Source organism: Juglans regia, chromosome 1 (genome assembly GCF_001411555.2).
Source record: "Juglans regia cultivar Chandler chromosome 1, Walnut 2.0, whole genome shotgun sequence".
NCBI lineage: Eukaryota > Viridiplantae > Streptophyta > Magnoliopsida > Fagales > Juglandaceae > Juglans > Juglans regia.
This window is the reverse complement of record NC_049901.1, coordinates 9,271,841-9,285,260: the sequence shown is the minus strand read 5'-3', so window position 1 is coordinate 9,285,260 and position 13,420 is coordinate 9,271,841. Positions and strand designations below refer to the sequence as shown.

Here is a 13,420-nt window from a genome sequence, read left to right as displayed (position 1 = left end):
ATATGTTTAAAACATATTTAAAATAAAAAATATATATATAATTTATACTAGGTGGCACACAAAGTGAGCACATGATGGTGGCAGAGTAGCCACTCTTTTACCAATTCATTTAGGTCCATGGTGTTGAATATCAATCTGACTAGAATATTAGGTCTCGTTTATTTTCATTTCTCTAAATTTATCTCATTACATTTTATTTAATTATTATAATTTTTTTAAATGTTTATACAAAATAAAATAAATAATTTAATTTTTTTTAATTTTAAAATAAAAATAATATTAAAAAAGAATAATACTACGTACAGTCGTGAAGTGTATAAGTACCATGCAGTCGTTCTGAAAAAGAGTGAGATCTACTGTTAAAAAATTAATTTTTTTTTATATGAATCTTATATTTATTTATTTTTTTAAATAATTATATGACGCTTACATTTTTATAACTGTAATTATCATTTTTCATTCCTAGAAGGTATGTTAAAATGTTAAAAGTACAACGAATAATAAATATATTAGCAATATTTCTTACAAAGAGAGTTTAGAGTTTGACTTATGGACAAGAAAGCGAACGGATAAGATCTAGACCTCGTTTGTATTCGTAACTCATCTCAATCTACCTCAGTTCATCTCATATCATTATTATAATTTTCTTAAATTCTCACATAAAATATCATAAATAATTTAACTTTTTAAAATTTTCAAATAAAATTTTCAAATATCCACATAAAATATAATAAATAATTTAATTTTTATTCTACTATTCACAAATCATCTCAATCCATCTCAAAACCATTTCTTAAAATGCTAACAGTTAGACCGTTCGTTTGCTTGACTATTTGTAAGGACCACGGGGTACCGAACAGACTACCATTTCTAGGGTCAAATCGTCAAGGGGTAATCCTGGAAAGTGAAAAAACTAAAAAAATGTGATAGCAATAAACGGGGCACACGCCCACGGTTTTGAGAAATGCTCGTTCGCAAAATTCCGTTCGTTCTTTCACAGGTACCAGAGACTTTCTTTCACAGGTACCAGAGATTTTCCCTCTCTAATTATTGAATCTAGGTTCAAGATTTTTCACAATTGAATTTTACGTTAATGATCTGTTTGATTCCTGAGAAACCGTAAAGAGGGAAAAAAACGAAAATTTTGTTTCCTTCAAAAAACAAAAGAGATTGAATCGACTGCGTGCGTGTTTTAGTCAGCTATCATACGGAGTGTATTGCGTATCTATTTTGTCTTGGATATAGAGATTTATTTTGCATATTTTCTAGGTCGTGTTTGACGCTTTAATGTATTGTTTTGATTGGTAACGCTTTAATGTATTGTTGATCTGTGGCTCCATTGTTTTCTCCCCCTTTTAATTGACGGATTTCTATTCTGGTGTGTGGTTTTGTTCTTTGTTTGGCTCACAGGTTTTCAACTTCTTCAATTTGAGTTTTCTTAAATTTGTCCTAGGTTTTGGTCGTCTCATCGCTGTTCACATAATAGGGCTTTTCAATTTTAAGCAATCCCAGATGTGTTCGTGTTCGTGTCTAGTTCTTGCTTTATATAATCCTCTTTGGTTTTATTTTTGATCGAGTATTCAGGAAATAGTGTTTTTCTTTTTTTTTATAAGTAATAAATTTATTCAAAGAAATAGGCATAAACCCAAGTACACAGCGTATACAAAGGAAACACTTACAACTTCCAAAAACAAAACGAAACTAATACCAGAAAACAAAAAAAGATGCAGAAAATTATCCTCCATTACAAAAGCTTTAACCCAAGAACTCAAAGTACTCAAGAAAAAATCCCTAAGATCTCCAAATGAGCGTTCTTTATCTTCGAAGCGTCTCCCATTTCTTTCAAGCCAAATGTACCACATAAGACAAGGAGGAATCATCTTCCAAACTCTCGCCGCCTTCTTACAACCCTTCAAACCCTTCCACCCTACTAACAAATCCACCACTTCTCTAGGCATTACCCAATGTAATCCTGTCTAACTCAAAACCTCATTCCACAAGAATCTTGTCACTTCGCAGTGAAAAAAAAGGTGATTTACTGATTCACCATCCCTTTTACACATGACACACCAATCAGCAATAAACAGACCTCTCCTTCTAAGATTATCAGTAATCAATACTTTACCCAAAGATGCCACGCAACAGAAAAAAGCAATCTTAGAGGGAACTTTCACTTTCCAAATATGTTTCCAAGGAAAAACACAACTACTATGGCTTGACAAAATTCTGTAATAAGAAGAGACTGAAAACTTAGCATTTCCAGCAGAAATCCACACCATGCTATCCTCTCTTTCAAGCACCAACTTTGAACTGTAGAGTTTAACCAGCAGAGCCTTAACTTCATCCACTTCCAGTCATTAACGTCCATTTGAAAAATGATATTCCATTCAACCTTGTTGTTACTACTGCAGTAAGAATCATAAATAGTTGCATTATGATCCCTAGCAATTCTGAAAAGGGTAGGAAATTCCAGCTTGAGAGCAGTATCCCCACACCACAGATCATGCCAAAAGAGAATCCTCTATCCATCTCCCACCTTCAATCTGAAATTATTGGAGAAGGAATCCCATCCTTTTCTAATAAATTTCCACAAACTAACCCCATAAGCTCCACTAGCTGCATTAGTACACCAACCTCCCCACAAACTTCCATATTTCACTTCTATCACATTTTTCCAAAGGGCCTTACTCTCCAATGGATATCTCCAAAGCCATTTCCCAAATAAAGCTCTATTAAAAACCCTAAAATCTTTAATCCCCAAACCACCATGATCTAGTGGTTGACAAACCTTCTTCCAACTAACCAAGTGAAACTTCTTTTCCTCTCCATTGCCTCCCCATAAGAAATTTCGAAATAAACTCCCAACCCTCTTTTCAACTCTTGCCGGAAGAGGAAAAAGAGAAAGGAAATAGGTGGGCAGGTTGGACAAAGTGCTCTTTATGAGAGTTAGTCTTCCTCCCTTAGACAAGTATATCTTCTTCCAACCCGCTAACCTCCTTTCAATTTTTTCAATCACCCCATCCCATATGTTGACAACTTTAAAAGAGGCTCCCAAAGGAAGCCCATGATACCTCAAAGGCATAGAAGAAATTCTGCACCCCAGTAAATTAGCCAAGTCTGATAAATTCACATCATCCACAGGAACAATTTCAGACTTTGATAAATTAACTCTTAACCCCAAAGCAGCTTCAAAACACAGCAAAAGTGCTCTTAAAGCACGAATATTATCCGATCAGGCTCAGTAAAAATCAAGGTGTCATCAGCAAATAACATCACCCACAGGAACAATCAGGCTCCCATAGTTTGATTCATATTCACTAATAACTAATAAGATTTATGATACGAATTTTTTTTGGTAAGGTAGATTTAAGTGAGGATTTTCCTTATGAAAGGAAGATTTAAGAGGGTTTTCAGTTTGCTGCTATGCTGTACTGTATATGAAAATCCTATGTTAAGAGGCTACTTGGAAGGTGCTTGTCATGATATTGTTTATATATATATATATATGGAAAATGATAGGGATCCCACTGGGGGATCCCATTCATTTATCCCAATCCTTTTTTTTTTTTTAGTTTTTTTTTTTTTTTATGTAGTGATTAAGACTTTTTTTTGTTTTTTTCACATCATTTTTTTAACACTTCTAAATATTTAAAAAAAAAAAGAATAAAATTTACAATATTATTAAACAACATTTTCTTAATCACTATGTAAAAAAAAAACAACGGGATGCTTAGACGGGATCCCCCAGTGGGATCCCTAGCATTTATGCTTTTTGATTTTTGCTACATTTATGCTTGCAATTTCCTGCTTGTTTAAAAGGTTTAATAATACTTTCATACGAGTCATTTCCATTCAATAAGGTGTAAATTTCCTTTCACCTTTCTCATATTCCACGTAGAAATCCTGTAAAAATCATTATTTTGATAGTTGATGTTGAGAATCTAACTAGAGGTTTAGCATTTTTTTTTTCAGTGAAATAAAGTGATTGAGCTACTGTTCAGCATCTGAGGGCATCAACAGTCCAGCAAAATGAAGTAATTCACTTACTCTCTTTTGATTGTTTTGTCTGAAGTTGGTTATGATTTGATGTTTCCTGAAATATGGTAAGAAATGATTTTTTAGCCTTTTAGATATAAACCTTTTTGGAAATATTAATAAATCAATAAATTTATTGTCATCGACTCATCAGATCTTCAGAAGTGAGGTGTTCATTGATCTTAATTATTTTCCAATAACAATTGCTTGTAAGCTCCGATCTTTGTGCTATTCAATTTGTAACATATGATGATAGGGTTGAAGTGGGTGTTACAACTTGAATACCGTGGATGCTACACCCATCAATTTGGAGGAAAGTTCCAGAAAGTCATTAGAAAAATCATGAAAAGAGGGTTAAATTATGGTGGTATTAAGGATGACAGATTCAGATCTTACGAGTTAAGAGATCTAACATTATTGAAGAGGTAAGGTCAGATGTTTTATTCAAACAGTGAAGGCTTGATTTCAGTAATAAGGGTTGAACTTAGTTGTAGTACAGGTGCTAGAGGAACCAGATGAGTTCTAAACATGTGAATCAAGGCCCCAGAAAAATGCACGTGATTTAACAGATGTGGCCATAAGGAGATCAAAGTGGAAGAGAGTTATTTGCTCACCACCGTGGAGTGTGTCTGGAAGTTTTAGATGCAAAGCATGAACAAGTATTTATGATGTAGCAGATACATGGAGAAAGTACACTTATAAGATGTTCGGGTTTTTAATGTGGGAGAAAATATTGCATTTTCCATTTCAAAAATCAGCTCAACAGTTATAAAACAAATTTCAGCTCAATAGTTCAAAATGCCCTACTGTAATTTTCTGGAGTCAGCTGGCATGGGACTATTTAGTGCTGTGAATGCAAGATACTTTTTGGGGGTTTATTCTTTCGAGTTTTACTTTCCCAATCGTGCATTAGAATATTGGTTTGTGCACCATTTCTCTAAAATTTTATGAATTCTTTGTTGTCGAGTTTTTTTTTTTCCTCTATATTATTCAATTTTTGTTTTGTTTCAATATATACTAATAATTGTAGCATTTTCTCCCATTTGCTCAACAGGGGGCGTGTAAGATGGGATGAGACTAATCTGGAGGAAATTGAGGCAAATAAACCTGTAAGGCAGAAAATCACTGAACCCAAGACACCATATCACCCCATGATTGATGATGATGGTGAGTCAATTTCCACTTTGGTGAATGTTATGTATAAGGATGTCGTATGCTAAAAGTGTTCATGAACTTTTTACTTTGAGTAGTGCCATTCTTGCTCCAACAGAAATACATAAACGGGTGTCAAATGTTGGCAGGATCACATTGAAATTGACTTTATACTAGTATCTATGATTTTGTGGCTGCTTTGAGAAAGTTTCTTTGATTTTCTAAAACAATGCTGTTTGAATTGTGCTGAACAATGTAGGATCTTTGTCTCCGATACGGAATAGGTTTGACGATATTGTCAGTGATGAAATGCATGCTGATGAAATGCATGCTGAAGCAATACGAACAGCTTTGAGTGATGTGGCTTCTTCAAGTACAAATGATGGACGGAAATCAGGTGGTTGGACATCATCTGAGGATGAGGCGGATGTTATGGAGCAGGATGATGAAGGTTTTTCACAATTGCTTCTCTTTAGTTTTCACCTCTAAATTGATTTCAATGTTCAAGGTTTCCAGATAGAGCAGATTGCCATGTCCTATGTGGATTTATTGAAATATGAACAAATAGATAGATTTAGCTGAAGATGCGAGTATTTTCTCCTTCAGGGCGTGTAGATTGTCTTCTTTAATGAAATTTAAGAATTTTGGAGGATGTCATCCATTGGTTTCAAACATAATCTTATGTTGCATTCTTCTGTTAACAGTTCAGTCAAATTTTTTTACCTGTTACGTAAGGTACTTTAGTTCTCATCTTCTTCCATGATAGCAGTTGGCTGATTCTAAAGGACTTGGAAAAATATGATCAAAATATTTCCCTTATGCCCTGGCAGTCCCTCTCGGAATGCATTTTTTAGTTTTGAATTGAATAATTTGTTTTGCATCTATGACTCCAATTATGACGTGTGCCCTCTGCTGTGTCTTTTGTGAGAAATTTTCAGATTCTGAGACTGATAGGAATGGTATCAGCTTTAGGGAGCACAGAAGAGTTCACTATGATGAATTCCGGAAAGTAAAAGAACTCCGGCGTAAAGGTTCATTTCTTGAGGATGAAGTTGATGAGGATGGTTATGGTAATAGGGAAAGAAATGGGAAATGTGATTCATCTTCATCATTAACTACTGGTGTGAAGGAAATAGACATCGATCAAGAAGGTACCGCAATTTTGCCTCAAAAATCTTCTGCAGCTCCGGCCAATGGAGTCTAGCTTGAGCCAATCAAGGACCTGAAAAACTGACAATTTTAGTTGCTTATCATTTCAGTTTTGTGTTTTTTTGGTAAGAAAAAACTTAATGACTGGTATGTTTTTCAATGCTTAATGTAAATAACTCTTACATTTTGGCATTGTTGTGTGACTATATGTTCGTGTTCCACGAACAATCTAAGCGAGTATGTTTTTCGAACCATCTAAGCTTTGTCATTCAACGATCAGAAATTAGCATATTCTATTTGCAACTATACCGAAATGTGTGGTCTCAATTAGATACGGAGCATCTTGTAACCTTGTTTCTGCTCTAGGCCTTGACACACTCTTTTGATTTGTGGGTGTTTCAGTGGATGTGTGTTTGTACAGAGAGTTTTGCTTCTTTTTTTTTTTTTTTTTTCCAAATTTTGAAAAGAAAAAAACTAAATTCTTTTTAGAGCTTAAAAGTTAAAACTTTGACCTTGGAAGAATTTATGACCGTCCTACAAGTAATCTTTTAAATCTCTCATTTTTTTTTGTTTCTACAATCACAAATTTGAAGGTGCGACAATTTTAGAATTAAAGTGGAAAGCATCACTTAAAATGTGTGGTATTTCACTCTCTCGTGTATACTCCCTGTATTCTTGGGCTTTGCCTACTCTTATGAATAAAATACCTTGATTATGATCAAAAAAACTATATACATGTATTGTTTACATGAACGCTGACAAAAATATATTTCGTAATTTGAAATTGTGATTCCATCACTAGTTGAAAGTCAAAACAACCATCCTTTGCCATCTTTTGAAGCTCTTAATGTTGGACTTCTGCTTTCTTTTATCGTCTATATGATACGTTTGCCATACGTAAATCCTGAGTATTCAATAACTTAAAATTCATCAATGGTAAAGTTCAGCTTATTTAAAAAATAAACAAACAAAAAAAACAGGCATTGGACTTTCGCGTACGGCCTTTGAAGAAGGGTCTGAGCCATACAGATGAGTGTGTGTGGACTGTGGCTATTAAGCATCAAGCAACTGGGAGCCTGTGCATCCATCCCATAATCCTTGTAACTTGCAAGCGAGGCCCTTATTTTAAAGCCACACCCACATTCATAAATGAAATAGCACTAGTTGGATTGGAGGTTAAATACTTGGTACCCACTTCACTCTTTATAATTGCCATCCAGCCCGCATAGAAATATACATGCAGCCTTCCCTCATTTTTGCATACAGACAAATTATATAGACTATTAACCACTCTTGCCTGTCCCTCGTTTTTGCATTTAATATTTATTATACACCTCAGCCTAGGATGAAAAAAAAAAGCATCTATAAAACATATATAATTGTTTAGTTCTATTATATATAATTATTTTTAGATATTTTTTACTCATATTACATTTAATTATTATTTTATATTAAAAAAATAATGCAATCATATTAGTAAAATGCAATGAATACGAAAAAATGATTTTTGATAATTGTTTTAGTAAGATGAATTTCCAAATCCAAGCTGAAAAGATAAGACAGACCCAGCCATACATACATATATATTATATATATATGGAGAGAGAGAGAGAGAGAGAGTTCAATGATGGAGTCCCTTGCTTCCCAAATCTGCTCCCACATATCCGCTATCTTCTCAAAACCCACGCTCCCCCACCCACCGCCCTTGGACCTATTAATCACCGAGCTGACCACCGTTTCGTCCCAAAACGGTCGGGTCTTCCTCTACGGAGTTGGGCGAGAAGGCCTTATGCTCAAGGCCCTCTGCATGCGCCTTGCCCACTTGGGTCTCTCCTCCCACTTCGTCTTCGACATGACCACTCCCCCCATCACCACCAACGACCTCCTCATCGTCTCTGCCGGTCCCGGCGGTTTCTCAACTGTCGATGCCATATCCAGCGTGGCACGATCTCACGGCGCCAGAGTTTTGCTTATCACTGCTCAGCCGGAGACGGGTTCTTGCGTGAAGCACGCGAGTGCTATTTGCTACGTGCCAGCGCAGACCATGGCGGATGATGGAGGCGCCGTGGAATCTCGGCCATTGCTTCCGATGGGGAGTGTGTACGAGGGGGCTCTGTTCGTATTGTTTGAGATGGTGGTGTATAAGTTGGGTGAGGTTCTGGGTGAAAGTCCTGAGGCCGTCCGATCCCGCCATACTAATCTGGAATGAGATTGGACCTGTATATTGTACTGGTGAAATCTTTATCTTTTCTATTAATAATAAATGCAGAGTAAGGGCATTGGTAATTCGGTAGTGGTTTATATATCTTTATACGTAAAATTATCCTTTTTAAAGAATGATTTTGCATATAAAGAACTTGTCTCATATTGGATTATGCATCTTAAAATTAAATAATAATAAAATATTTATTATGTTATAATTTTTTTTTTTATAATTTTTTTCCCTATAAATCTGGTTTGTACATTTAGATGGTATGGTCTAATAAATTCAAGTCAAATTATCGCAAAAAAACTCAATATACCATCCAGCTCAAATAAATCCAACTCCAAGTCCAATAAATTTCATACAAATTCAGTACTTGGACATAATGTAATTCCATACAAATTCAACTGTCTAAATAAATTATATACTTCAATTCAACTGCCCCAAAATAAATTCCATACACATTCAACTTCCAACCAAAAGAAATTTTATACACATTTATCCTTAAACCTCATGTATCAAAATCAATTTAATAGAAAATCTACAAAATTGATTTTAATACAATTTGAACTACTTCAAGTTGGACTTGGCAGCTCCATATGTCAACCAGCAGCTCCACAGCAGTAGCTCCACAGCAGCCTAGCTCCACAGCACCTCCACAGCAGCCCAGCTCCTTCCCACAGCAGCTCCACAAAAGAATGATGCAATTTGGTGCAACCACAATACAAAAAGTACCCAAAATATGTCACCACAATCAAAACAATTACAAAATATCATCATCAAAACATACTACTCTGTACGAGATATAACATTATTCCTTTGTTCCTCAATGATCTCCATTTGAAGATTATGGAAATATTCTTGCTGCAAACCTTTCATGGAATCAATATCCAAGTTCATAATTTCCATATCAGTTTTTCTCTTTTTAAGAGCTACCAAGTCAGATCTCTCTCTTTCAGTCTTAATTTTCAACTCAAGTTTTCTCTTCTTAAGAAGTAGTAACTCAAATCTTTCATTCTCATACTTCAATTGTGATTCTCTTCTCTCCATCATAGAAGTCCTCCTATCATCTTTCATTTGGTTTAAGGCCTCATTAATTATTATATTTTGTCTTTCGTTACACTTTCTTTCTTTTTCTCTTGCTTTTTCAACCTTTTTGCCCATAGGTCTCTCACAATCGACGGACACATTTTCCATGTCTTCCCCTAAAGGTATTGAGTTTGGAGTAATACCTGAACTTGTTCCATTTTTTTTTCTTTTTATGAGGTCCATGTGTGTTTGCCATTTCGGTTGGTGCCTCAATAAATTCCAACAATGATCTATGTTAAAGTTAAGTTTTTGGTTCTCTTTGTACAAGATTTTTGCTTTATCAATCTACAAAATATTGGAACAAGATACAACTAAAAACATTGCAAATACGTAATAATTATAACCACAAAACATAAGAAAAAACATTATACTTTGCCTTGCTCGGTTGCACCGCTTGGATGCATTCCTTCAACTTGGGCTAAGCTACCACAGAATTTATTGACGCATTTTTGAATGATTGATCACCGATTGGTCAATGAGGATATAGACCGATCTTGACAATTAGGTTTTTTAAATGTGTGGTAGTAGTCATAAATTCTACTCTACATTTGTGTAGATGATTGATCAGTCCCTCATATGGAGTCCATACTAATGTTAAGCCAAGCTGAAACGAGGAGAATATCTTCCTCTATAGTAAATGACACACCCAGTTGGGATTTTTGTTTCCTTTTTTCCCGTTGGGGTTGTGTCGCTTGGACATCAACACTTGCACTGCCCATAGGGGGTTTGTTAATATGATCTTCACCACTTTCCAACAGCGTGGTGAAGAAGGGATTCTCATCAATTAAACAGTTCATCCTTCAACAAAATATTGAAGGATAAAATGTTACTAAAACTACCTCAACAGACGAAGTATGTATGCAACATATAAAAAACAAAATATATGGAAAAAACTATATATGTATGCAGTGCACATGGGAAAAAAAATATGTCTAAAGGCATACATACCTGATGACTTAATGGTTTGATAAATATACAATCCAAATCAAGAAAAAGGGCAGAGACATAAGCACTGTTTTAAGCAAAATCAATCTTTTAAGCTTTCACCACAAGTCTACAAGCAAAACCACATGTCTACAACCAAAATAATGCATTTCAATTTTTGAGAAAAAGGGCAGAGACATAAGCACTATTTTAACCAAAATCAATCTTTTAAGCTTTCACCACAAATCTACAATTGAATATGTATTTCAAACACACAAGTCTACAAGCAAAACCACATGTCTACAACCCAGTATAATGCATTTCAATTTTGAGATTTTGAAAATAAATCCAGTATAATGCATTTCTATTGAAAATGAGACAGATTACCAACAACATGTCTACAACCAAAATAATGCATTTCTATCATGTTCATTTTCTACAACCAAACTGAGATTAAAAAAGAGACCTAAGATAAAAAAGACAGATTACCAAACTGTCATGTTGAATCTGTCAATAATTAGAGAATGGCACGAGTGCCGTGTTGAATCTGTCATGTTTGAACTCAACCTCGTATTATACAGAGTAGTTTTCTCAGACATCTTGGTAATAAAATGGTAGAGAACATAAGCAAATCATACCAGTGTAGGAGAAATCACAGCATGTATAACACTTGCAAACATAAGCAAATCATACCAATCATACCAATCTCGGTTGAATATAAGGAAAAATCACACAAAAAACCCTAAAAAAAAATTCTAATTAGGGAAATCACACATTCCATGAGGGGAAATCACACAAAATAATTTGTGAAATCAAAACAAGTGGCTTACACGAAATTACCTTTTCTAGGGTTTGTGAAATCGCCGAACGAAATCGAGTATTGGGCGAGATAAGAGGTCGTCGTTGATGAAGGAACAGTCCCGTCGTGCACTTGAGCTGAGCTTTGTGTAATGGTGTAGCAGAGCAGAGAGAAGAGAGGGGAAGGGGGAAGACAGTGCAGCGGAAATGGGTTTGTCTAAGAGAAGAGAGCAAGAGAGAGCAAGAGAGAGACTATTATTTGGTAAATCTGGCTTGTCGAAGAGAAGAGAGCAGAAAGAGCAAGAGAGAAGAATGAATCATACCAATCGAAGAGGGGAATGGGTCTGTCGAAGAGAAGAGAGCGAGAGAGCGAGAGAGAGGATGGAGGGTGACTTTTCGCGCGAGAGAGATGAGCCGTTCGGATAGAGAGAGAAAAAACATTATTTTTAATGTTTGAAGACTAAAACAGTGCTTCTTCAAATTTGAAGAAGCACTCTTTATAGTTATGGATAAAAATGAAGATGGATACACCAATGTGGACGATTTTATAGATATATTCTTCAAATTTAACAATGAAGATGAAGATAAAGAAGCCACTGCCAGTGCTCTAAGGCTGGATTTGTACGTTGTGTTGAACTCAATTGGAAAATAATTTTTTTATGAATAATAGTAAATTAAATAGTGAAAATAGTCATATAAAATTTATTTAAATTGAATTTAAAATGTATTTAAATGTTAAGAAGAGTTTAATATTTTTTATAAAAAATTAAAAATGATTATGAATTTCACGTTAAAAAAGTTTTGAGTTGAGATGAGTTTAATAATTAGAAAATGAATAATACTAGAGCTCCCGTTGGGGCTCCCGCTAGAGCTCTAGTATGTGTTTTCATGAGTTTTTTTTTTAAATTATTTTTATATAGGATTTTTTTAACACTTTTAAATATTTTTAAAAAATAAAAAAAATACAATATTATTAAAAAACATTTTTTATATGATTTTTTATTTTACTTCGTGATTAAGAAAATATTTTTTAATGATTTTTTTTTACTTTTTAATTGAGGAAATATTTTTAATGATGTTCTAAATTTATTTTATTTTTTAAAAATATTTTAAGTGTTAAAAAAATTTATATAAAAAATAACTTAAAAAAAATACATGAAAACACATGCTAAAGGAGTGCAATGGGAGCCTCCAGCTGAAGTTGTAGTATTGTCTTTTAAGAATTGAGTGTTTGGATGTTAGATTTAAATGTGTATTTAGATGTTGAATTGAGTTGAGATGATAAATATTATTTATTATTATTATTATTATTTTAATATTTAAAAAAGTTGAATTGTTTATTATATTTTGTATTAAAATTTAAAAAAATTGTAATGATGAGTTGAAATGAGTTTAAGAACCAAACGAAACTTTAACTTTAAATTAAACTGAATTCAGTTGAACTCAACTGAGCTCGTTAACCAAACGGAGCCTAAAAAAACATATTCGAGTAGAATTTAATTTGTCTCTAAAAAATAATGATGATGTTCATCCAGAATAAAAGGACTTGGCTTGCCTCAGTTGCATTTTTAACCAGATATCTTATTTTAAAATTTAATGGCCAGTGATCAACGTAACAACTAAAATCGCAACAAGAAGAACAACGCGTACAGCTGCCGTGGGAAGGATTATATCCCAGCAAAAAGTTGAGACCTATTGAATTATAAAATCAAAAGCAACCGAGTTGAGTCTCAAGAAAAATCTATTAGAGGACATTGCAACCATAAATGCTAAGTGTCTCAAGAAGAAGCAGTGTAGCTATGGGTTTCCAACAAGATGGAAGAATTTAAGAAAATATTATATTATTTTCATGATGTGTTTTTAATATGGTGCTCTTTATAAAATAGTCTACTATGGTTGTCGATCTAGTTGAAATTGTAGGACAGGTGTTTGTAAAAAGCACTCTTAGAATGTGGAGTGGGATGTCTTGTCTTGGTTTGTAATATAATGTTGGTAGAATACATATATATATATATATATATATATATATAGATTGTGTTACTTTCAAAAGTTTAATTAATAGTTATATTT

The 13,420-nt window shown here is 34.0% G+C and overlaps 2 protein-coding genes across 7 annotated transcripts; both read left to right on the top strand.

The window, feature by feature from the left end:
* The first annotated feature begins 918 nt into the window (after nucleotides 1–918).
* LOC108998655 (protein phosphatase inhibitor 2) lies at nucleotides 919–6,627 on the top strand. 6 transcript variants are annotated; one of them, XM_018975286.2, is made up of 6 exons: nucleotides 919–1,023; nucleotides 3,973–4,034; nucleotides 4,292–4,460; nucleotides 5,090–5,202; nucleotides 5,447–5,638; nucleotides 6,126–6,627. In XM_018975286.2, the coding sequence occupies exons 3-6, from the start codon at nucleotides 4,378–4,380 to the stop codon at nucleotides 6,389–6,391; spliced, it is 654 nt and encodes a 217-aa protein (XP_018830831.1). In that variant the 5' UTR covers nucleotides 919–1,023; nucleotides 3,973–4,034; nucleotides 4,292–4,377; the 3' UTR covers nucleotides 6,392–6,627. The 6 variants fall into 6 exon arrangements, with proteins under 6 accessions (XP_018830831.1, XP_018830838.1, XP_018830834.1 ...); XM_018975289.2 differs by having other exon boundaries at nucleotides 948–1,023; nucleotides 3,958–4,034; XM_018975287.2 differs by having other exon boundaries at nucleotides 985–1,000.
* Nucleotides 6,628–7,928: 1,301 nt separating this feature from the next.
* LOC108998526 (3-hexulose-6-phosphate isomerase) lies at nucleotides 7,929–8,624 on the top strand. Its single transcript, XM_035694890.1, has one exon. The coding sequence runs from the start codon at nucleotides 7,961–7,963 to the stop codon at nucleotides 8,543–8,545; it is 585 nt and encodes a 194-aa protein (XP_035550783.1). The 5' UTR covers nucleotides 7,929–7,960; the 3' UTR covers nucleotides 8,546–8,624.
* Nucleotides 8,625–13,420: the final 4,796 nt, after the last annotated feature.